This window comes from Natator depressus, chromosome 1, assembly GCF_965152275.1.
Source record: "Natator depressus isolate rNatDep1 chromosome 1, rNatDep2.hap1, whole genome shotgun sequence".
Taxonomy (NCBI): Eukaryota; Metazoa; Chordata; order Testudines; family Cheloniidae; genus Natator; species Natator depressus.
This window is the reverse complement of record NC_134234.1, coordinates 173503705-173529872: the sequence shown is the minus strand read 5'-3', so window position 1 is coordinate 173529872 and position 26168 is coordinate 173503705. Positions and strand designations below refer to the sequence as shown.

Sequence of the window (26168 nt, the reverse complement as noted above, 5' to 3'; positions counted from 1 at the left end):
TAAACTTTCCTAAAAACTGAATTATTATAGTTTGAGTGACAGTTGCAATTTTAAAATGAATACAAGATTTTATATGTGTATAAATTATACATCACTGGAAAAATAATAAGAATCCCAGAATTTTTCATATGCGTGTGTTGAATGGCTCCAAGTGTTGCTTTAATCCAGCAATGATCTGCATTTCTAAATCTCAGTCATATGCTATCTGCTCTTCTTGTGCTTCACTACTTAAAATTGCTGTTTGATCATGTTGGTTTAGGTAAGTGTCGGAATACCATGCTGACAGAGGTCAAATTCTGCCCTTATTTCCACCCGATTGAAGTAAATGGATTTGAGAGATTTGCAGATGAGAATCGAACATGGCACTGTGACAATGAATCAGTGCTTTCATACCAACTGATCCATTGGGATAGTAGGTCCCAATCCAGCAAAGCAACTAAAGACTTGCATAACTTGCAAGTATCCCTGCTGAAGTAAATGGATCAAAAGTTTTCTTTTAAAAAGTGCTGAAGTGCTTTGCTGGTACTGCTCTGATCATCATGAATATAGAAACTTCCTATTAATAAAATAGGTGACAAGCTCCAGCAAGGGAACACTGTTTGCCTGAATTACACTACAGAAAGTGCTTTGCTGTTTAAAATTGTGCTGTGTACTGAGTTCATTTTGTGAGGTGAGAGTATTGTGACTTTTAGGCCCATATGTTAGAAACATTAAAAACACAAAGCAGATTAGCATACTATCAACTGTAAGCGTTCCCTGAGTTCTCCAAATCACAATATACTCCAGTCGATCTCAAATAACCTCATGAGGCATAATCCCAAGTAAATAGATGTGTTTTGCTATGAAGGTTAACTAATTTGGGCTCTGTCATATGTACAAATCTGGAAACTAAGCACAAATTTTTTAGCCGACGCCGAAATGGGGAGGCATAAGGGCAAAAGTGGTCTCTGGGGCTGTGTATAAACTTGGTTGTTTTTTAATTTCCCACCATTGCTACCAAAGGACATAGTAGTAGTTACTCCTTGTATAATTCTGTGCCAAAAAATTCGAAATTCTGTCCACAACATTTTAAAATTCTACATTATTTTGCATATCTTACTTTTCAAAATAACACAATATAATCACACCAGTTTCAATTATTTTGGTAATTTATTTCAAAGTACCTGTCAGCACATATATCTGTAACAATACACACAACAAAAAAAGATTCAGGAAATGTTTTTTGACAAATGGATTCCTTACTAGGCTTATTAATCCAAAACTGAGTAATAATTCATTTAAACTACAATACTGAACCGTATTTCCCACCCCTCTCAAAAGCAATGCAAAGCCTTGGGGAAGTCAGGGGTAACAGAGGAGCTGAGGGAGAGGGAAGTAATGGCTGGGCAGGAGCTTGGAGGGTTATTGGATATGGGTGGGAGAAGTATGGAACAGTTTGGGGGTTTTTTGCATGGGAGGGATTGTTTGGGAGTAGGGGAGCTTCCCCCAGGCAGACACTGGCTGACCCCTAGCTTCTCCCATTCAGTCAGGCACATCTGCCCCATCCCCATCTATCCCTGCACGCCCTCTCACCTCATCCTCATGTGTCCCTTCAGTCCCATTCAGCCACCCCCTCTCATCCTATACCTATGTGGCCCTCACCCCCCACTGCCATTCAGCCCCTGGCTCAATGCTATCACCACACTAGCTCCTGTGCCCCTTCCCCAGTCTGTAGTCCCGTGTCCCCCCCCCCCCCCCCCCCAGCCCTTCTGGTCCCCAGTCTATGTGACCTCCCAGCAACCCTGTGTGCCCTGTTCTCTCCGTCCTCCCATATCTTATGCCTCCTCGCCTGTCCCCATGGGCATGGTGCGGTGAGGAAAGTAGCCTCTGCCCCCTCCCTCTCTGCAGCTGCCTGCTCAGGCCTTGAGCTGGCTGACCTCTCTTCTGGTACCACAGCAGCCCTTGCTGGGAGAAAGGTGCAGTGTCTCCCCGGCAGAATGTATTATTCTGTGGGGGGAGGAATCTGCAGGGAACATGGATTCTTCATGTGCGCAGTGGTGCAGAATTCCCCTAGGAGTAAATAGCAGCAGTGTTATCGCAGATGTTTACCCTTCTCACAGGAGCTTGTGCTCACTAGAGCTCCCATTGTTGCTCGCACTGTTGGATTAATACCAGTTTAGCAATGGTGGAAATCCGAAGAAAAAGTCTACTATGGACAAGGTGTAAGGAAACCAGTACTTAAACTTAAAATTTGTGGACTGTATTGCTTTAACTTGATAACTGTTAGCTTTAAAGTGTTTGTTTAAAATTGCTCAGATTAAAAAACAAAAATGATTAGGGATTGGTTGGTTTATATTTCAGCTAAAAGTGTCTGTGAAGTCAATTTCTGTATAGCTTGTGTATAGGAAGTTTGAAGTCTCTTGTTTCATATTTTAAATAAATACAGCACAACAGAGCAACAGGGGCCTTCATCTTCAGAGATACCAAGCACATCACCTGTACAAAGATCAGTAATACACAAACCATTCACACAGTCCCGAATTCCTCCAGACCTGCCAATGCATCCAGCACCAAGACACATAACGGAAGAAGAGCTTTCAGTGTTAGAGGGCTGTTTACATCGTTGGAGGACTGAAGTAGAAAATGACACTAGAGGTACTCTGAGAAAGGAGAGACTACGGTTGCTTTTGAAAAGGGTTACTGAAAATGTTTTGGTTCTAGAGGAAGAAAATAAGTGTGTTTGACTTCAATCATTTTTCATAATTCTTACTGAATTTACATTTGTCTTCAACAGACAGATGAAGGAAAAACATCTTTTATTAACAAAAATGTCAGTGTGTCTCAGATGGTAAAGCATTGACTTCTAGCCCCAAACCTTGCCTTTTCACATTGGAATTGGGCTTGTACCCTATGCAGGCTTTGCTGTGCTGTGTGATATGGAGGGGTGGGAGGGGAAGAGAAGTGGTACTTGCGCTGGTAGATTTTTCCATCATTGTCCTGTAGCTGTCAGTGTGACAGGCAGTTTAAAGAGTTATGCCAGCTTGTGACTGGGCCTTTTGTGGGTGCACAACCTGGGACATCGCTTGGGACTCTTTTGGGAGAATGCAGTGAGCTTCTTCGCAAAAGCTACTTACAGTTGCAGGGCCTTTGTGTGGGAGAGTGCATGGATTGCTTCCTTGGTGTGGGGCACAAGGAAGGGCACTAACTGTTCAAACAAGGGCAGGAACAAAGTAAAGCCGCTTTCTTGCCCATAGAGAGCGCCTGGTATCTTATGGGGAGCAGGCTGCATTGTCCCTGGGATTGTGGCATTTGTATTCAGTTCTGAGAAACCAGTGTCTGGCATGTGAGTGGTTAACATTATATTTTAAATAAGATTAGAAATGTTTATCCTTATTTGAGCCTTGGAAAAAGTGAAGATGTAGCATACTGTAGAAGCATATAGATAACTCATAGTGGTGGCATAGAAGGATATGACTTTTTTCTTATTCCCTTAGACTTGCAGGAAAGCATATCTAGAATACATCGGACAATTGAATTGATGTACTCTGACAAATCAATGGTCCAGGTAAGTAAAATGTCCACATGAGATCATAAGAAAAAATAGATCATTTTAATCTTTTTAATGAAAGATGTTTCTTTAAGTCAGTTTAAAAAAAAAAAAAAAAGTGTATAATGTGTTGAGGTCCTTAATCAGAAGATCAGAGTTTTGTAGACCCTAATTACACACCACTAAGTCAAAGAATAATTCTGTAATACCTATTTTACAGGGAAGTCAGGTGTTAGAAATGAAGTGACTTAACCAATGTTGTGATACAAATATGTGGCAAAACCCAGAATACCTGATTCTACGCAGCTGTGTTGACTGTAATTTTAGCATTGCACAATAGAAGCTATTTAGGCTGTTGAGTGAGCTACTTCCAATTAAGATAAGAGACCATTTTAAAAAGAGGAAAAAATATTTGAATAAAAATACAGGAAACCTATTTCCTATATGTTTATATTTCGTCTTCATTTCTTATTCATTTTACTTTGAAAGTTCTACAATATGACTCAGAATTTCACCTCTATTTAACACTTGATTAAACACCCCTTAACTACGGGTATTTGGAACTACCTATATAAATCCATATTAAGCAAGAGTTATTTTAATTCTATCCTGATTAAGCATCAGTCAGTCTTTTTACTATCATGCTAAACCATTTTCTTAGGGGACAAAGCTTGTTAAGTGATATGTTTTGTATTGTGATCAACAATATTAAGCCATCATAATATATAGTAGTGGTTCCTTCAGTAGTCTTGTATCCACATAATCCTCTTTTCATGTGTGGTTTTTTATGTGTGGTTTTTAATTATTAACGTTGGTACCTATTAGTGGGTATGGCAAATTACAGACATAAGACAATGCTTCCAGGCCCCAAAGAGCTTACAGGCAAAATTCAAGGTAAATGTACCAAAGTTAGGAAAGGAAAAGGAGGGATGAGGTCTACAACTGAAGAATTATCTGTCCATCATTTCTTTTGTCGCAACAAGTAAGAGATGAAAATTTTTGATTCAGTTTACGAGAAGGGGCTATAGGTGACGGGGGAGTGCTTCATGAGCATCCTTCTGCTAGTCTTATAGAAGCCCTCTTGTGGTGTTTGGTGGAGGGCAGCCACCAAGGTGCAGAAGGGATTGTGACAAAGTTCCTCCTCTCCCTTGGTGGGTCCTGCGCTTTTTGGCAGATTTGCTCACCTCAGAGGTTCACAGCAGCTCTCAGTTTGGCTGCTCTGCTAGAGGCTCAAACCTGCTGTTCATTAAGCTAACCTCATCCCTGGCCAGCATGGGGGAAACGGAGAACAATCTCCTCAGTCTCTGTTGTCCCACCTAGTGGGTCAGGGACGGTCCGGATCCAAATTAGACCTTCCCTTCTGGTGTTGCTCACAGACGAGGTCAACTCCTCCTGTGTCCAATCAGGAGTTGGGAGGATGGGGGGAAGCCGGGCCTGCCCTCTACACTGGGTTCCAGCCCAGGGCCCTGTGGATAGCAGCTGTCTACAATGTCTCCTGTATCAGCTGCATGACAGCTACAACTCCCTGGGCTGCTTCCCCCAGCACCCTCTTTATCCTCACCGCAGGATCTTCCTCGTGAAGCCTGATCACGTTTGTACTCCTCAGTCCTCCAGCAGCACACCGCCTCAGTCCCTGCCCCTTGCATGCCCTCCACTAACTAATGGAAGGTCCTTTTTAAACCAGGTGTCCTGATTAGTCTGCTTGCTATAATTGATTCTAGTATGTTCTTAATTGGCTCCAGGTGTCTTAAGTAGCTTGCCTTCATTGGTTCTAACAGGTTCCTGATCGCTCTAATGCAGCCCCTGCTCTGGTCAGTCAGGGAACAGCAACCTGCTTCTCCAGTGGCCAGTAGATTGGCCCTTGACTCCTCTCCTATAGTCCTCTGGCCTGGAGAGAGGCAGGAGGCTGCTTCTTCAGCTGTTGGGGCTGCTGCTAGGCCTTGGGCTCTCACTGCTGCTGCTCCAGCTACTCCCCTAGCTAGGCCAGACAACCCCCCACTTCTCTGCTACCAGGCTGCTGGACCACACCTCAACCCCCCCCCCCCCCGCCCCCAGTTGTTGCTGCTCCTGCTGCAGCCCTTGCGGGGGGCCTACTGGCCCGCTCCCCAGAGGAGGGGAGTGAGGGGCCCCAGCTGTTGCTACTGCTGCTGTGGACACCACCACCACCTGCGAGGGGTCGTTCCTACCTGGCCACCAGACTCTCTGCTGGAGCCTTGAGGAAGAAGAGGACCATCTGCTGCTGGCGGAGTGCGCAGAGACTCTGCAGACCACTGTGGAGGGGGCCTTCAAGGACTGAGTAATTTTCAAACTCTGCTCTTGTGGTGGGGGTCTTGACTGTGTTTGTGGGATCACGCGGGGGTGTGGCGTGGAGCCTGTCCCCTTGTCCATCTATGTCTCCCCCCCGCCCTCACCACCATCGCTGTCCCCTCCACCACCCCCACTGGCCGCTTACCATCTGCCTCAGCTCCTGCCTCTAGGACTCAGCTGCTTACCTGGCTTGCCGTGCCCTTTTGCCACCATTTGGGCCTGAAGCAGCAGCCAGCATAAACTGACTTTCTTTTGCAAGCGCAAGTGGGCACACGTGCCTCCGCCCCCCACCACCACCACCCCGGACTGACATCCTCCCCGCCCCCGCAGCTGTCTCCCCTCTCACCTTGCAGCCCTTTGCCCCCCTCCTTTTGCCCCAGCCCCTCAGCGTGTTTGTTTGCCTTTTCCCTCTAGAGTTTTGCTTGTTTGTTTGCCCCGCCCCAGCCTCTAAAGCTAGCCCCTTTAGTTTCCCTGTCCTACCCCCAGCCTGGTTGCTCCCTGCCCTGCACCGTGGTTCCTCTGCCCTGACTGGCCCTTTGCTCTGTGCACCATGCCCGCTCCCATGCGCTTGTGCCCCTCCCCTGTTTCAGTTTGAACCCCTGTCTCACTGCACTCCCCCCAATGCTATTATAGCCCCCCATCCCCTAGTGCAGCTATAGGAGCCAGAATCCCATCCTGATGTCAGCCTGCTGCCACTCAGCTCGCTGCTGGTCTGGGGTTCCATTCGCCGGCTCCTGCCAGCCAGGGTCCCAGCTGCTGGCCCTGCTCAACCTGCTGCCGGTCTGGGATCCCGGCCCTGCCCACAGAGTGGGTACCTACCTTCTCCCTGGTTCTAGCCCCTTCTCTTCCTCTCTCTCTGCACTGAGCTGTGGGTGGGAGTGCACTGAGCACAGGGCTGGGGGTGAAGGAGCAGGCTGGGGGTTGGGGTTTAGGGTCTGGCCAGGAGCTAGAATGAGGGAGGGGGCTCAGGGTTGGGGCAGGAGGTTTGGGTGTGGAGTGCTTATCTGGGCAGCTCCCATTTGGTGCGAGGGGTGCAGGTAGGAACGTAGGGGGGGAGTGCAGGAGCTCCCGTTTGGTGCGAGGGGTGGGGGTGAGAATGTGGGGGGTGCAAGAGTCAGGGCATAGGGAGGCTGGGTATGTGTGGGGGTAGGTCAATTTTTCCTAGAGGTACATTAAAGCTTTAGTACAGTGTTTGTAATAAATATTGGCAGCTCAGTGCTGATATTCAGACTTTCCAGCAGACCTACCTAGATAGTGTCCCTTAAAGTTCCTCCTCACAGGCAGGATTTGTTAAGGTCTACGATATAACAAAGAGGATATATGCTGCAGGTCATCTAGCAGTAACATTTGATCATTTGAAGGCTCACTGCTAAGTGCAACTATTAATTTTTGGGGACTGTAATTTAGTTAGCAGTAAAGGCACCTAGGCTCTCTAAGAAGGTCTTCAGATGTCCAAACGCAATTCCAAATAATCTGTGGTTTGTTGACTTCTGTGTGACATGAAGAAACACCTGCCTGGTCATTCACTTCTAGATGGCTACAGTTTATTAGCCAACAAGCATTACATTGGAGCAAGGGGGATAATTCGGTGAAAAAGTGTAAAAAGGTTCTTATAGTCAAGACCCAGCCAATATATTGGGGCTCAGGTGTCATTTTATTTCCTTGAAAATATGTAATTCCATATCCAAGGAAGATGAAGATGCCACATTGATTTGTTGGTACCTGATGTGCCACTACACCCATTGCTTAATCTAAAGCAGCGGTGTGTGCATCAAAGATTTAAAATGATAACTTGAGCTTCTGGAGGCTGCACAGATACCCAGCCAGCCTAGTATCATATTCTGGGAGTAGGGATTGCCCCACAACACTGCTGTTCTTGGGAGCTGTCCTGACACAGTGAGGAGGAGGCTGATCTTTATAGTTGATTCAGCTGCCAACTTTTGAGTCTGGGCTATGGGAGTATAAAGGCATTTTGTTTTTCTTTTGTAGAGTGCTTATGTGAGGGTACTTTTATAATAATCTTTTATTATTAATAGTGAGTTTCCAGTTGCTGCAATCATTCCTTTTTAGGTCATAGTTCGAGGTTGGAGAGATTTCTGGATTCCATAAAACCAATTTCCTTGGAAAGATGGAACTCTGGTATTTGTTTTCTGTTCTGATAACCAGTGAACTTTGTAATATATACTCTGACTATATAAAAAAAACAAGACTTCTGAAACATTACATTAAAGCTAAAAATCGTATGGGGAAACTGCAGTGGTCTATAAAGCCCTAGCAAAATGATCTTGTGACATCTATAGCTTAAATTCCTTTCTTGCCTTACCACCTTGACCAGGAAGGCCAAATAAATGGATTTATCAAAAGTTAATTGACATTTCTTCAAACTATATGAATACATGCCTTGTGAAACTAGAAATCTAAGTTTGTAATGGTCCTTTATTCCTATGGGAGTTCATTCCTCAGTGTTGGACTGGCCCCTGAGAAAGTTGCTGCACAGGTGAACTTTATTTTTACTGTAGAAAGCTGCCTTGTCTAAGTGGAGTTGTCAGTCATGCTCTTCATCCTGGCGCTTTAGGTGATCTTTTAGATATTGTTGTCCCAGGCCATTGAGTGTCTTGAAGGTAGGGACTAAGACCTTGTACTTTTGGCATAATATTCTTTATGGGATGGCCGTGTAGAGAGTGGAAGAGAGGTTTCATGGGCTCATAGTGGTCATGTTGCTGAACAGACATATTGCAATATTCTGTGCTTGACAGTTTCTTAAAGGGTGATGTCTTCATTGCTCAGATGGGTTACGTTGCCGTAGTCCAGATAGGAGATGCATAACTGAGGCCAGGTCATTGGGCTCCAGATTGGGATTGAGTTTTCTAGACAGGCAGAGATAGTAGAAAGCATTACTTGTAGACACTGCTACATGAGAGTTTAGTGTCAGTGAGAGTGCTCCTGGATCTCTTAAACTAGAATCTGAATCGAATTGACCGTGTGTGCATGTGCGTACGCATCTTCAACCACAGGAGACTGCAACATGGATGCAAACTTCAGAATGCTTTCCTCTTTCCACCACCATAATCTCTGTCTTGCTTGGGTTCAACCTCAATTGTCTGTTGTTCACCCATTAGCTGATCTTGTCCAAGGCCTGGACTATTGTGGTGCTAATAGTGTGGTAATGTGGGATTCAGGAAAGGTAGAGCTGTGTATCTGAATTTTCTGGTACTTGAGGGTGTCGTCTTACCAGTTCACTTAATGGCTGCATATATATGCTGAATGGGATAGTAGAGAGAAGATTTCTCAAATTGGGCACCCAAAATCTCTAGTCATATCTGAAAACCTCGGTCATTCATGCTTTTTCAATTATCAGGATTACTCCATTACATTCTCCTTCATTATTTCTTCCACTACGGCAGTGTTTTTATGCTGCTCTGTTAGCTCAGTTTGATGCAGGGAGGAAACAAGAGGGTAATAGGGGGGTGGGTACACAATTTTGAAAGTTTCCCTTCCTGGGGATGCCTCTCTTGTTACACACATTGGTAGTTACCACATGAAAGTTTAATGCTAATTACATACTTTGTGTGTTGCTGTGTACCATTAATCGCTTCTTGATATAATGGTTTATTGTGAGATACAGCTACTGGTACAGAATTCAGTTGTTAGCACTATACATCTCTCTCTTCATGGAAGGCTGCAATTAACATTCCTTGATCAGACTAAACAGTTCTGGCAGCTAGTTTGGCAGAGATAAAGAGGGATTGAAGTTAACCCAATTAGCACAGTTTTATTTAAAACTCAATCAAAACCTCAGTCCCAATGGGTTGTACTGTGCTATGCTTGTGGTGAGGGAATGTCATCAGAAAGGCATACAGAGGCTCCCCCCCCCCCCCGCCCCATTAGTCTTTCTAATTAATCTGCATACCCATATTCCTTTTAAAAAATGCTACCAAACCAGTTTGGTAACTCAGCTGTATTTGAACAATATTACCCACCCAGGACACTCATTTCACAGGACTGCCAAGATTCTTTCAGCTGGGGTTGCCAGCACTAAGGAGCTTTACAGAGGGCAATGTTCCTGTCTCAGGGACAGATGCAACCTTTGCTCCTCTTCCACTTTTCCTACTGGCTAGTTGTGAAGCAGCCTTGCAGTTTCAGGGAATTTGCATAGCCTCATAGCTCAAAGAAACTGATATACAGTAGAACTTTGGGAATGGAGGTTATTTGTAACTCTGAAATGTTCATAACTGAACAAAAACGTAATGGTTGTTCTTTCAAAAGTTTACAACTGAAAGTTGATTTAATACAGCTTTGAAACTTTACTCTGAAGAAGAAAAATGCTACTTTTAACCATCTTAATTTAAATGAAACAAGCACAGAAAGTTTCCTTACCTTCTCAAATCTTCTTTTAATCTTGTCAAATCTTTCCCTTTATTTTTTTTAGTAGTTTACATTTAACACAGTAGTGTACTGTATTTGTGTTGGGTTTTTTTGTTTTTTGTTTTTGTTTTTTTGTCTCTTCTGCTGTCTGTGTACTTCCAGTTCCAAATGAGGTGCGTGGTTGACTGGTCAGTTCGTAACTCTGCTGTTCGTAACTCTGAGGTCTACTGTTTTGAGAATGGTAGCCCGGAATATTAGGGGCAAGTAAAAACCCTGTAATTACTTCAGGGAACATTCCAATATCCCTAATCATTGTCATAAGTGATCTTATTTTTTTATCATGACGATAACACAAATATTAAACTTGAAGTCTACTGCTGCAATAGTATAGCTTTCAAGATGTGTGCAACAAGAATCCAGCAGACATTCTCCTACACAGATCTTCACTCTAGGCTTTAGTTCTTTATAGTAATAAACCTGAAAGATAGCTTAAATTTTTAATATCAGACTGGCTTATTAGCACTCAAGATTGCTGTATGAATAGCATTGGGATCTCTTCCTCTTCATTTTGTTTTTCTTATATTGCTTGCTTTAGATTAAAACGCCACTCATTAACATCTTCAGTCCTTCTAAAAATCTCTTTTGTATTAAGGATAATAGTAATATTTAACGCTATTTTTATAGAATTGATATTTTTTCCCTTGAACTTTTTTAAAGAAAAACACCTTTACCATTTTTTAAAGGTCTTTTAAGGTAGAGTGGATCATTCTTCCTTCTCTACTCTTATAGTCTGTAACACTTCTCATCTCTACTGCAAAAAGTCTTCAAATTCTGTCATAGGTGTTGCCAGAAGATGGTCACTAGCTAGCATCCTATGTCCCTAATGTGTTTAGAGTCTTATTGCTAACTTATTTGATCCTTGTATTCTACTGATCTAGAAAACCAAGGCAGATTTCTTGGAGAACCCCTCTTGGCCTTACTCACAGGTTTTTTGGTTATTTACAGCCACTGAAGGCAAGGTAGACTGTATAGTCCAATAAGGCATCACTGTGAACAGAGGTTAATGTGTGTTGGTGACTGGTAAAAACTTAGACTTGTCTCCACATCTGCTGCAAATCTTTGTATCAATATTTTCATTGATTAGGAGCTAAAGTTCATGCTCTTAGACACTGAGGAAAGTGCAAGGACTATACTTGTTGGCATGGTCTGGCCTAGACATTGATATGAAGTCCCTCTTCTGTTATCTCAAAATGAGGGGAGGACCCTCCACCTAGCCATGCTTCTCTCTAGCTAGCAGTTTCTTCACTGACTGAACACGATAAGAATGCAGCTGTTTTCTTGTATGCTCCTAATTATTATAGGTCTATTGGTACTCTCAAGATGTACTCTTTTAAAATGTAAGTGTTCAACTTTATGATGTACATGGAAATGAAGTGACTGAATTATCACTGATTTTATTAAACCACCAATATGTTACTGTTAATTTACATGGCCCTTTGCAAACTTAGGTATAATGCATTCCTTGTCCCAAAGAGTTAACAAGTCAAGTAAAGCAAGACAGACACACTGGAGGGAAAGACATGAGATAATAGTTAATGATATGCAGAATGTAGGAATGATAAGAAGGGAGGAGGGATTGCTTGAAGAGTTGGATGCTAAATGAGGGGGGAGAGGGTGAGCACCTGGCATACAATAACAGGAAGTCGGTTCTGTGCATCAAAGGCTGGAGCAGAAGAGTAAGATCACAGGGTTGGGATGAATCCAGGAAGCGAAAGCATGTGGAGGGTGGGGTGGGAAAATAAAAACAGATGTGCAGACTGCCAAGATGATGACTTTCCTTTTTTCTTTTCTTTACTGTTTTGTGTTAATTGGGAGATGGTAGAATCCAGTGAAAACTTTAAGTGATTTTATGTATTTTGCCAGATGTTTTAGTATAGGTTGACTGTATATTTTACCTGGCTGTTTTTTCTTCTAATTTTATTGTTTTGTTCTATTACAAGATGCTTAGATGCCTATCAACAAATGGCTTATTAATGTGTTAAATAGGGTATCTTCTCTGTGTCAACCATTTGAGTACTAAAATTGGCCATCTTTGACAGGCAGATGGCCTCTGTTCTCTTAATTATTTACTCAGATGACAATAACTGGTGCATTGAGTGCACCAATTATTATATGAGGAAACCATTCATTTATGTAGTTTGTTAGTGATGCAGTCAACATGATCAGACAATTAGAACCTAAACTCAGTATATTGTTTGACTTATTTGTCTCTGCTGCAGCACGCTTGTATTTATGCTTTGGAAAGACTTGCTTATACCAGGAAACATGCGACTCAGCTGCTAGATGGGTTTTTTTTTTAATGTTAAGCTTTTTAACAGTATGTAATCTAGAGTTTGAAGTTTGCTACTTTCAGATTTGAGAAAAGGAAGTGGCTGATTGCTTGAAGTTCCAGACATGGTACTTGAACATGGCAGTGGTAGAAGAATCGTGATGTTTGCATGATGAGTTGTACTCACTCTGGGATGGAGCTGATCTAAACGGTCTATGTGTCTGTACTGTACACTGGAGAATGAAAAAGAACATGCTCTGAGGAAGACATCTATTGTCTTTAGTCGATTGCTTTTGAAAAGTTTGTAGTGACTATCTGAGTGGTGCTTGACCCAGGTAAATTGTCAGTTAGGAAAATAAAGCTATAGTCTCCTTATAACCCATGTTACTTTGTCTGATTTTTCAAGTGTCCAGATCAGTATTCCGAGCACTGCTCGCTACTCTCCCACATCTGGAATCCCTATATAGGCCATCACTTGCAGAGGAGGAGGTTACTTACTGTAGCTGGAGGGTCTTCTAGATGTGTGGTCCCTATTTAGATTCCAGTACCTGCCCTCCATCCCCTTACTGGTAAGTGGGACTGGCGTTAACGCACAAGACTTGGATGCACCACACAGCCAACACGTGATGTACAACCGACGCTACTATGAACAGTTCTGGCACCAGTGCTTGGCACGCATGCACACGCACATCTGGAATCCAAATAGGGATCCCACATCTTGAAGAATCTCCAGTTATAGTAAGTAACCTCCTCCTACTGTAATGGCAACAATATTTAAATTATGCTTTCTTTCTGTTAGGTTCCTTATCGGTTACATGCTGTACTCGTTCACGAAGGCCAAGCTAATGCAGGACACTACTGGGCATACATTTATGACCACCACCAGAGGAGATGGATGAAATATAATGACATTTCTGTGACAAAGTCAACTTGGGAGGAGTTGGAACGTGACTCTTTTGGTGGTTACAGGAATGCCAGTGCATACTGTTTAATGTATATCAATGATAAGGAACAATTCTTGATACAAGGTAAAGTCTGGGGCATATTTTCAGCATGAAGTACAGTATGTGGAAGTTGTGCTCATGGTGTTGACTTCCTGAGTGATTCTGTTGCTTTATTGAATATCTGAACTATGGCTAATATAATTATAGCAGAATTTAAAAGCTTGAAATTTAAACTTGTATATAATACTTTATTTACATGTGAAGTAATAGTCATATGATTATTTTAATTCCTATTGTTGACTAAAACGTTACATATGCATTTTTGTTGAATACAAAGAAAACTAAGCAACCTCCCCCAAAAAAATCCCCATGTTCCTGTGGAGTTCAGTACAAATGCAACAATGATATCCTGCTTTTATACAATTTTACAAGCGAACATTGCTTAATTGTAGATCAGCTAAAGAATATTGTAGGTGTTTAGATAAAGCGCTGTCCAAGTTATAGCCCTAAAGATGGGGTTGCTATGTGGAGTGATGTCAGAATCTTTAGTGTTTAAAGAAATGAGTAGAAAGTGAAATGTTTAATTCTGCTCATAGGTATCAATGTTTATAGTTTTCTAGAGGGCAAAAAATACTGCCCATCTTTTGAGTAGTAAGTATCATAAGGTCACAGTACGAAGTGCTTCCGCATTATTAAAATAGCAAAATAAAATGTTTACCAAATGAAGACGTCATGGTGAGGGCATAGGTTTATCACAACACCAGAGAGTAAAACCAAACAAGTTAAATGTTAAAAGCTGTAGAATAGGTCACTTTTACATGTTCTCAGGAATATTTTTCTTGCCTTCAGCCACTTAATATTCTTTTTTATGGAGTGTAAAAACAAAAAAAACTGAGACTTGTAGCAAATTATCAAAATGAGCACTTCATAGCTAACTTACATTTTGAGTTCTTCCTTGTGAAAATCAAAACAAAGGAACACAGCAGGAACCTGTTTATTCGACCCTGCCTTAACCGGCTTTCTGCATTTACTGAACAACCAGGACTCCAGGGCCAGAAACAACCGTTAGATGGCACTGCAGCATTGCATTTTCCAGTTAATCTGTAGTTTTGATTATCTCATCTGGCCCCAGTTGGCCAGTCCCAATTAGACCGGCTAAAACTTATGTAGTTTGAAATTTCTCCCTTCAGATGACACTTCTTGGGAACACATCCCTTGTTGCATTAAATCATGTCCAACCAGAAAGCAATGACTAGGGAGTATATACATATACTTCCACAGGAATACAAATGTTCACTGCAAAGATACATGACAGAAAGCAGTCCCACTGCTCGCCGTTCTTGTCTGGCCACGATAGACAAGTGTATCTTTTAACTATATTATGAATAAATTGCGGTGATGGACCATGTGTTCCTCAATCCTATTTTTTATAACTAGTTTGTAGTTTAAATCGTAGTTCAAAAATGTTTTAGAAGAAAATATATATTCTCCTTCACTGTCCCCTCTTGTGGCCACAGATGATGTAGACTGACTATTCAGTGGAGGTTGGCTGTTCATCTGACAGGACGGACAGGAGAGTTTCTTATGCCTATAGTGCTGTGGCACTTGGGGCCTTCACTGTTCTCTCCACACCCAGACATGAGCGAATTGGTCCCAGAAATCAAAGGACTACTTGTTACAGGTTACATGGATCTTCAAAACCTCACTGTGTAGAATGAGAATACCATGAAGAACTTGGATTTTTGGTTACAACTTAGTGACAAGTTTCTAAGCCTTAAAAATGTAAAGCAATATAAATCTATCTTCATAAGGTAAAAAGTTAGAAATCTCACTTATTTTTAAATGAGAACTAAGATTAGCCTCAACATTTCTAGATCCCCAGATTCATAAGGGGCCTCTCGCCACAGTCTTCATTGGCCCCAACTTGTGGCTCTGCCAGTCTAGAAGTTCTAAGTCTAACTAAGACCAAGTGGAATGGAAAGCAATTGGTCCCTTATGTACTTTTGCTGTGAACGTTTTGATTCATAGGCTGCACACAGCCCCAGAGGTTTGGCTTTCTAGGTGGTAATGAGCTTATGGTGCCTAAGAGCAAGACTTAAATTGCAGAAGCAATATGCTTCATGAACTCCACCTTCAGGTGAGTAAGCTTCCTGCGTATGACAAATGATAAACTGAGAAGCATGCATAAATGTGAGACAACTTTTTTAATTTTGCTGGTATATTGTGTGCTTTCAAGAATGCTCATTCTGAATGCCTTTCATCCACGTGTATCCCTGTCGCCTTTCATTATTCTGTGAAACATATAAACTATGTGGTTTTACAGAAGAATTTAATAAGGAAACTGGTCAGATGCTGCTTGGAATGGATACGTTGCCTCCTGATTTAAAGGACTATGTCAAGGAAGACAATAAGCGGTTTGAAAAGGAACTAGAAGAATGGGATGCAGAACTTGCTCAGAAAGTACAACAGGAAAAGTTGTTAGCATCTCAGACACCCAGGATGCCAGCACCCTCCTCTGCTCCAGGTTGGTCTGCATACATTTTTATGGGGGGGGGGGGGGAGTGAAGAGGAGAACAAAAATAAAGCTTTACATGCGCTAGTGCCAGCTGTAAACTGTCCTATCTTTGAAGATACTGAACTGTTTTTCTTCACAACTGAATTGTTTTCAGCAGAAGTTCTATAAAGTAACCACATTTGAAGTTTGGTTTTTAAATGGGCATTGGTTTCTGTTGGGGGTTTTATTTTCTCATTAAAATAAAAAAAAAATATTTAAAAAAAAAGCCTCCTGGATGGTCTTACCAATGTTGAGTACTTTTCTGCCCTTGTGAAGTTCCAGTACCACCTCAGCTGAAGGCATTCTTCAAAATTGAAAATGTGCCCTGATTTTTCAAAAGGGCGGAGTAGTTAACCGCTTCTGTTGGCCTTTTATTTTAAGAAATTGGTATTTCCAGCGTATTTTCCCTTGCTCCTTTCTCTAAATTTTCCTTGTACTCAGATACTCTAGATTTACAGTAATGCAAGAGCAGAAGTTATCCGTAAGGAGAGGGAGCAAATGTGTGGTATATGGGATATTTATTGTAGTAATGGAATTAAATTAAGAAATAGGAAACCTTTAGGCTGATTACCAGGAAAATACTGAGAATGTTAAGGATGGTGTGGTGGACTCCAAAGAATAGTGGTGGAAACTCCACTGCTTGGGACTTACCTGACCTGAACAGACAATTGGTGAACTACTTGTTCAGACAGTCCCCCACTGACATAGAGAAAGAGGCTAGGCAGGGTTAATAGGCTATGTCCATTTCTAGCTTTGATGGTTCTACAGTGTAATACTTAAGATGACTAGACGCGCTTGGATAGCGGGAGACCGTCATTCATACATTCTCATCACTCTTGGATCATTAAAGATTGTATGCTCATTTAGTAGTGACAGACACACACACATCATAGTTTGGCCAAATGGATCTGGAAAATTGGTGTACTGATAATATTAAACTGCATTTTTTTTATTCCAAAGAGTGATTTCATCTTCTAAATGTCTTGTTTTTCAGTTACTTGGAACAACCTAGTTTTTGTTCTCTGTATTAGTGATACAAAACATTTAATGAATTTCTCTTGAAATTTACGAGCAGATGTTTATCCTGTTTTTGTTTTACTAACTGAAAGCAATAAGCAAGTCTGTTTTATTTTCCTTAGTGAAGATTCTACATTTAAATGGAAAGGAATTTGTGTTGTCTTAGTTGTTTGAAAAGTAAAATGTATTGATTTGTAATGTATGTTTATTTTGCAATATAAACCTTTTAGATTTAAACTGTTGGCTATTTTAGGCCACAGTCCCACAAGGAGATTCAGGAAGAACCTTACACTCATGCACAGCCCGAGGCTCAACATGGGTACTGTGTTCTGCTTGAGCAGGGCTTACAGGCAATTCAAATATGTTAAATATGATTTTAAACTTTTTTAATCCTAAAACAGTTCACTAAGCTCTTCCAGTGTTTTCTTAAACTAGAAAAGGATGGGACTAATTTTGAACATGGATCTAAAGCAGATTTGTGTGAATTATTTGTCATAACTTGCTTTTTTGTGCAGATTTCTTTAGCACTTACTTGTTAATCCAAATAACATGGATAGACTTAGCTATGTTAAGAAATGGAATTGCTTATCTTACATTTTTTGTCACTAAGTTCAAGCAGGAGAACCAGAGTATTTAGAGCAGCCATCAAGAACTGATCTCTCAAAGCATTTGAAAGAAGATTCTGTACGAGCAATCACTAAAGCATTAGCTGAACAGGAAGATGGAAGTCCGGAAACTGTCATGCAAACGGTGAGGATATTTTCAAGATTTTAATACCCCTTCTTTTGTTATCTTGCAAGTGGCAGGTATTATAATATCTGATAAAAGAGAAAATTATTCCCTCGAAGAGAGCATTAACCTTTTCTTAACCTTTATACGCTATTCAGAAGAAATGGAGTATACCTAAAGGCTGCTGATAGGGTAAAACTAGTGATGTACATACATTGTATGTAATTATCATACTTCTTTATGGAGTACAGTATGTTGTTTCTTAAATAATGGTCTCACGTTCCCACCTACAATTAATAATTTTCTTGTTATGGGAGTATATTAAGTAGTATTCCTCCCAGAACACTAGAAGATATTAGGGGTTTTTTTAACATTTATTTAGGGATTTTGAGTCGTCAGTATCCCTGAAAGGTTTCATCAGTTGATGTAGCTTTTAAGGTTAAGCATTGTATTTATGGAGGATATATGTAGAGGTAGTTGAATACTTGGGGGGAGACATGAATATCCTGCTTCAATTCTATTTGAGCTAGGATCCTATTCTAGGAGTTGGTATTTGAATTCACATGTCTTCGAAACAGGTCTTCATGATTCATCACATGTATATATTTAACTTAGAATACATATGTTACACCAGCCAGAATATTGGGTAATTACTTTTTATGTGAATCCTCCAAAGACTTCCAGTACTTCACTTCAGATAGTCTTCAAGTAATTTTGAGTACTGAATAAAAGTGCAAATAGTAAGGCTGCTTCGTGAATTATGAAGCTAAAATTCAAATGAATTTTATGTTCAGCAAATATTCTTTGACCAACTGTAGGTATAAGTATTTGATCAAATATGTTTGCATAAATAGAAATACATTTTGAAAGCACAAGCAACTTTATTGGAATAATTATTTTTTAAATCAAAATAATGTAACGTGTCAGTTTATTATTTATTTCCCCAGTTTGGCTTGCTAAGTCATTGTGGAGCAGTGTATGAACAACAAAAATAAATAAAACAAAACTGTGGCCTGAGTCCTAATTGTCCAGAGCTAAACAAGCCCACCTAGTCCCAGGAACTAACAGGCAAGCATATATACCAGTAAATGCTCATATTTCACATCAAGAATTAGGATACTTCTGTGGATCGAGTCCACTTGGAAATGGAATCCTGGATTGGTGCTTAATCAAAGCAGAAGTGTGTTTCTCCTATCTCTCAACCATTGTGATGTCAAGAGAGCAGAGACACTGCTGAGTTGTGGTTAAAATCAATGGGAAACTAATCTAATTCTTGACACCAAGACATACTGTCACCAATATTTCTAGTTTAATGTTTAACTGGCCGCCTGTGTTCTCAGAGAAAATAATCTGTCATGATTAACAGAGCCTAAATCAGAAAAATCAATGCCAACATAGCAAAACAGACTGGGAAAATTATATGTTGTGCCTTGCACCTATTTGTGTTACCCCAAAATGAGGATGTGAAAGTCCTCAACGATATCCTGCCTACCCTTGTCCTCTACCTTGGGTCTGCTGGCTTCCCTCCAGATACACGTCAGTTCAGGCCTGTCACATGGAATGAACAGTCCCAGTGGGTTACAAGATTGTGGTTGGGGGGAGGAATTAATTGTAGGAGAGGCAGAAATTTTATTGTATGTTTGAGAAACCTAGATGTCTTCATGTTAAGTCGGTAACAGAAAGTTTTTCTTCAGGTAGTGTCTCTGTGGCTGCTCCATTTCAGGCACTCCTGCACCTTTGATCAGAGATGTTAGGGGGCTTATTCCTTCACCCACTTACTTCCCTGGTCCATCTCGCATGAACAGAGAGCAACAATACCCGAAGTCCAAAGGTGCAAACAATTCGATGTTTATTGGGGTGAACTTCCAGCAAGCATGATTCCAGTTTCCTTCCTTAGTGTCCTCGTTCCCAGCTCTGACACCACAGAGCCTTACACCTGTGTCCCTGTTCCCATTCCTGCCCTTAGCCAAACATTACTCCAATTTCCTTACTCCCATTCCCTGTTCCCATTTCCCCCTTTAGCAAAACATGGTTCCAATTTCCTTACCCCCATTCCCTGTTCCCATCTCCCCCACACACACCCACCCCCTCCCACCCACGCCCACTCACTTCCTCATTGACTACAGATTATATAGTAAAACTTGAGTTCTGCTTAGCTATGCCTTAACCAATCATTTTCCTGAAATTTAACTAACCAATCCTAACATATTGTAACATGATTATGTAACCAATTATATCCTACCACCTTAATTAGTTTACACCCAGCAAAATTAATTATACAGCAGACAGGAACAATCACAGAACCAGACAGAGATTATACAGACAAACAATAGCAAAGTGGGAACTATAATGACAAAACAATACAGAAGTGAGGATTTCACATCCCAGTATTGATAAGTGAGTTCTTGCCAGACAGGATGCTGTTTCCTTTTACGTTTTCTAGGCTCTTCCCTTTGTCTGGAGGTGATAGGCATTATCAAGACAGGATTGTATTCCTAACAGCCCAATAGCACCTTCTTTCAATGTGACTAGTTCGGAATGTGAGGATGTGACCGGTCGCTTCCTAGCTTATGGCTGCCTCTGCTGCTTAGCCAAAGGCCTTAGCCTAAGCACAGGGCCTCAGACTGTCACAGTAAGAGAAGGCCCTTACACAGCAGACAGTGATTTTGATTCTCTCTTTTATACCTCTAGAACTAGCCAAGTGATCAGAATACACCTAAATTCTTAAAGTACAGGCCTTTGCAGACAGGCCTGAATATCTATATCCTAACAAGAGGTTTTTGGTTCCAGTGCCCGTTCGGCCTTTATGCTCTCTACACATACTCGTGTCCCGTACCAAAGTTATATAGGGCTGCACAGACGAACTGCCCCTCAGTTCCTACTTGACCACCTTTAGTCTAAGATGGAGTGCTGCACATGCCTGCTTCTACTACCTGCCTTAGTGTTGTTATATACGTCGTAGTTGTATATAGTTGTACACTGTTTGTTTTTAGGGCTTCTGTCTTTCCCTTTTGCTTGTGTTTTCCCAACTTGCAGGGTCATTTCGGACGTGTATTTTCTGAGGTATGCCGGGATCACCAGGCAAGGGAGAAGACTTATGCTATCTTGGCCACCTTGAGATCCCAGTTACCGAAAGCATCCAGGGCTGAGGCACCTGCCTCCATGTCTGCAGTACTGAAAGCTTTGCAATCTAAGTTGATGGTATTGACAAGGAGCAGGCGTATTAAATCTTTCTCAAATATGTCTGTCACCAGATACCTCAGGCACCAAGAAGAGTGCTGTTGAGGCTCTAAGTGCTTCTGGTATCATGAAGATGTCTAAGACTGCTTCTAAAAGTCATCCCTCTGCCAAGGAGGACTCAATACTGAAGACCACCTCTGTTTCTGGTGGTCATGTCCATGCAAGCAGACAAGTGCCATCAGATTCTTTGGTATCCTCAGTATTTAATTCGGTGCTCCGGACTGTTATATCTGAGTCTATGCTTGGATGTGCTCGTTCCTCAATGCAGACAAGTCAGGTATCTACCTCGGTGCTGATATCAACCTCCAGAGTTCCTCCAGTACCAGAGGAGTTCAGATACTCACGAGACCTCTTCATCTCCAATGAACCAGAGTCTCCAATGCTTACTGGTACCACGCATCTCTCATTACTGAGGTCTTCTGCGTCACTCTCTAATCATTTCTCATTGTGACACTCTACTTCTCTGACTTACACTATCCAAGGAGAACAATTATCATCTCCATTAGAATATGTGGAAGAGGAATCTGATTCGATTCACAGCTTTCTGTTTAAGTGTTTCACGTTTATTCAAGGAGAGTTTGCTCTCCTCCACATGTGGAGAGAAGGGAAGATAGATGATCCCCACCTTCCTACAGCTGGAGGGGCAGGAGGCAAGGGCTGACAAGGATGTAGCATCTTGCGCAAATATTTCTTGATGAGGCTATAATGCCTCCAACACTTTCCATGGCAGATGACTTTCCAGAGTTCCAGGAGCTGATGAAACAAACTGCTCTTCTGCACTTCCTCACAAGGGATTTGGACTCCCACCATAAACCCCTGGATATTTTACATTCCTCAACTTCAACATGTGTGGCACTTCCCATTAATGAGGCTCTTCTAGAGCCAGCCAAGACTGTCCAGCAAACTCCTGCCACAGCACCCCCTGCATGCAAACATACTAGCAAAAAATACCATATGTTCTGGTCATGGATTCAGAATTTTTATTTTCACATGTGACACCAAATTCCTTCGTTGTGGATGTAGTTAGAGGATGGGAGGCAATACAAAACCAATGCTATCCTATTTAACAAGGACCAAAAGCATCTTGATCTTTTTAGTCGCAAAAACTACTCCTCTGCAACACTACAGTTCAGGATAGTAAATCATCAGGAGTTCATGTCAAAATATCACTATCTGAATTACAGCAAATTTAGTATCTTTATTAAATATTTTCCACAGGACCACTGTGAACAATTTAAGACCATCGTAAATTAAGATCTGGCAAAATCGTCTTTACAGACTTCCTTGGATGCAGCCGATAGTGTAGCCTGTTCCGTCTCCACCGTGATGCAACAAGCACCAGGGCTCCAGCTGTGCAGCTTCCACAGGAAGGTACAGCCTACTGTAGAGGGTCATAAGTTATTTTCAGGCTTTACAGACAGTCCCTTCACACTTTGAAGGATTCGAGGGCCACTCTTAGGCCTGGTCTACACTGGGGAGGGAGCTAAGTCAGTCTAAGTTACTCAACTTCAGCTATGAAAATAGCGTAGCTGAAGTCGACGTACTTAGAGCTACTTATCTCAGTGTCTTCATCTTCAACTGCTGACACTCCCCTGTCAACTCCGCCTACGCTCCTCGCTCCGGTGGAGTACCAGATTCGACGGGAGAGCACTTGGAGGTCGATTTATCGTGTCTTCACTACATGCGTAGACATGTCCTTAGATCCCTTGGGATCTATACACCTATAAATGAAAGGAAATTTAGCAGGTGTTAGATGGTCCAAAGATCTCGCAGAGTTTACTTTTCTACTTTCTGTAGATGACCTTAACCTTGGGCCAAGAGACCAAGATATTCCAAAAAGAAAACTACTACTGACAGAGCTACTTCATCCCAGCCATCTGCGGTGGCTAAGCTCCAGTTTTGATGGCTTGGTCAGGAGTCTGAACCACCCCCTCCACAGAGACTTGCTGTTGCACTGTCCTATCCTCCCCTGACTCAGATACTGCCTTTCCCAATTCCATCCTGCATGGGCAACAATAACATCTGATAAATGGGTTTTGGAAGTCATAACAGGTGGTTATTCCATCCATTTTACCTCCACACCTCCCTCCCACCCACTTCCTCTTCTCTGTTCAGGGACCCAACGCACAATCAGTTGCTGAGACCGGATGTCATCTCCCTTCTATGCTTAGGGGTCATAGACTGAGGTCCAGTCCAGCATAGGGGAGAGGGGTCCCCAAAAAGAACAGAGGATGGAGACCAATATCAGTTCTCAGACTTCTAAACAGCAACGTCAAACAGATTATCCCTAGCTGACTGTTCAATGGGATGGATTTTATAGGACTTTCTCTAGATGCCATGATAGCCAAGGCTTACTTACCTATGGACATGTTCACAAACCTGAAAATCTTGTCTGAAGGACTCTGAGTCCTCAACCTTGACAAGAAATTGTCTTCAGCTGTAGGGTCATATGGCAGCTTGTGTCTTCATTAATCCAACATGCCAGATGACATCTCCAGTGTTTACAGGGATGGTTGAGGACCACTGACACACCAAACGAGCACAGTCTAGATAGACAGGTCTCTGTTCTCATTGCGTTCTGGACTCGCTCAATATGTGGAAGAATCTTTCCAAGATCTGTATGGCAGTTCCTTTTTTTTTTTCAAGCTCCTCTGACCATTATCACTTCAGATGCATCTCTCTAGGGATAGGGAGCTGATCTCAAATCACACATCATCCAGGGCAAGTGGTCTCCCCAAGTGGGTTTTCTGCACATCAACATTCTGGAACTGAGACCAGGCAGGAGGGTATGCTCCCTCTTCCTTCCACTGATCAGAGCCAAATCCGTCACGATCATAATGTACAATGCGACCTGCATGTTCTACATCAGTTGTCAGGGCGGGACATGTTCCCCTTCACTCTGTGCCGAAGTGATAAAACTCTGGAATTGGTGCATAGTTAACCAGATAGTCATCTCATCATCTTCCCTTCCAGGTATTAAGAACACCATGGCTGACTACCTCAGCAGATGCTTCTCTCGGAGTTACAAGTGGGAGTTGGATTCAGGAGTCCTCAGCAGGATATATTTAACATGGGGGTTTCCAGAAGTGGACTTTATTGCACTGCAGCCAATGCAAAGCGCAATAAGTTTTATTTGAAAAGGGGAACCTGAACCCAATCACTAGGAGATTCCTTCCTCATCTCATGGATGAAGGGCCTCCTTTTTATGCATATTGGCTAATACCATTGCTCTTGAAAATTCGAAGTCAAGCAAGACAAAGTTGTCATGTTTGCGCTGACTTGACCATGAAAAGTTTGATGTCCTTATGTCATTAGACTTGCTTCTCGTCCACCACTGCAACTTCTGATCAGTTCTTGTTTGTTGTCTCAGGACACTGGTCAGACAGTTCACCCCAGTCTGGAATTTCTCTGGCTCTGGGCATGACTCCTCAATGGTTCTCTGGATTAGAGACTACCCGTTCAATAGAAGTGCAACAGGTGTTATTAAACAGTAGAAAGAAATCCATGTGACAAGCTTAACTTCAAAAATGAAGGCGATACTACCTCTGGCAGACCCATTGACCAGTTTCTCCTGCCCGCTCTCTTGCTTCGTTGTCCTGGACTACCTTTTTGGAATTAAAAAGATCAGGTCTTCCTATGAGCTTCATCAAGGTTCACTGAGTAGCTGTAACAGCCTTTTGTTCCCTCGTCAAAGGTTTTTCGGTGTTTGCTCACCCCACGATATCAAGATTTCTCAGAGATGTGGTTAATCTTTTCCCTCAAATTAGAGAACTTACTCCAGTATGGGACTTAAACCTGACTGACAGTTACCTTATGAATTACCCTTGTGAGCCATTAGCCATGTGTTCATTGCTTCACCTATAGCTGAAAACAGTGTTTTTTTTGTTTTTGTTTTTGTTTTTTCTGGTGGCCGTCACTTCTGCCTGGAGGGTCAGAGAACTGGAGGTTTTAATGACAGACCCTTCTCCATTTCCTGTGTTCTTCAAGGAAAAGGTCTTGTTCCGACCACATCCAAAATATTCCTCCCAGGTATCTTCCAATGTTCCTATTGACCAGACCATTCATCTCCCAGACTGCTTGTTTCAATTGCAGACCAATCCAAAGGATCTACAATCTCTATTCACAAAAAGAAAAGGAGTACTTGTGGCCCCTTAGAGACAAACAAATTTATTTGAGCATAAGCTTTCGTGAGCTACAGCTCACTTCATCGGAGGCAGACTAACACGGCTGCTACTCTGAAACCAATCTCTATCCAGAAATTTTCAAGATGAAGATCTGGGTGTGTCATTTTATGTTACGACTTTGCCAGCATCAACCTTCTTCTAGAGCATTAGCTCATTCTACAAGGTTATAACCTACTTTCATGGCATTACTGAAGAATGTTCCAGTTGCTGAAGTGTGCAGAGCTGCAACCTGGACTTCAGTACATACTTTCTCCAACCACTGTACTTTGGTTGATGTCTCTAGATCAGATAGTGTAGTTGTCAATGCAGTTTTGTCTTCAGTATTAGACTATGTTACAAAGCTCCCTCCTCCTTGTCAGAATACTGCTTGGGAGTCACCTGAAGTGGAGCACCCATAGGGACACTACTGTACGAAGGGAGAGAGGTTACTCACCTTGTGCAGTAACTGAACTTCTTCAAGATGTGTCCCCCTATGGGTACTCCACTACCTGCCCTCCTCTTCTCCTTCTGAGTTTTTTTCTGCAGGACTTTGCAGCGGAAAAGAAACTGAGGATGATTTGTCTGTTCAGCTCTGAATATCCTCAGTGTGGGGCACAAGGATGTATAGGGTACATGCATGAGCCGAACAAGACCTGCTACCAAAAGTCTCTGATTAAAGGTGCAGGGGTACACATGCCCCTGAAATGGCGCACGTGTAGGGACACACATCGCTAAGAACTCCGGTTACTGCACAAGGTGAGTAACCTCTCTATGTTCAGAAAGAGGCAAAGTTAAGGCTCCTTGTGCCCCCTTTATCTTGTATTTGGATGGTATTTGGACCCCTTTATAAAAGTATTTGGACAATATTAAGTATTTAATAACATTTTTCTGAAATTTTCTGCCACAAATTAAGCAACTTTTCAGTATAAATACCTTGTTTAGTAACACTGTGCACTGTGTCTTCTAAACAACTACGTCCTAAAAACAGGTTTTA

General features: G+C 42.0%; 1 protein-coding gene across 4 annotated transcripts in view; it reads left to right on the top strand.

The window, feature by feature from the left end:
* Window positions 1-26168, top strand: part of USP25 (ubiquitin specific peptidase 25) — a 145700-nt gene that overhangs the window by 100272 nt on the left and 19260 nt on the right. For all 4 annotated transcript variants that reach the window (XM_074971419.1, XM_074971427.1, XM_074971439.1 and 1 more), the window contains 5 exons: window positions 2426-2634; window positions 3474-3544; window positions 13327-13555; window positions 15795-15995; window positions 17653-17792. In XM_074971419.1, the coding sequence (XP_074827520.1) occupies window positions 2426-2634; window positions 3474-3544; window positions 13327-13555; window positions 15795-15995; window positions 17653-17792 (850 nt within the window). The remainder of the gene's footprint in view (window positions 1-2425; window positions 2635-3473; window positions 3545-13326; window positions 13556-15794; window positions 15996-17652; window positions 17793-26168) is intronic.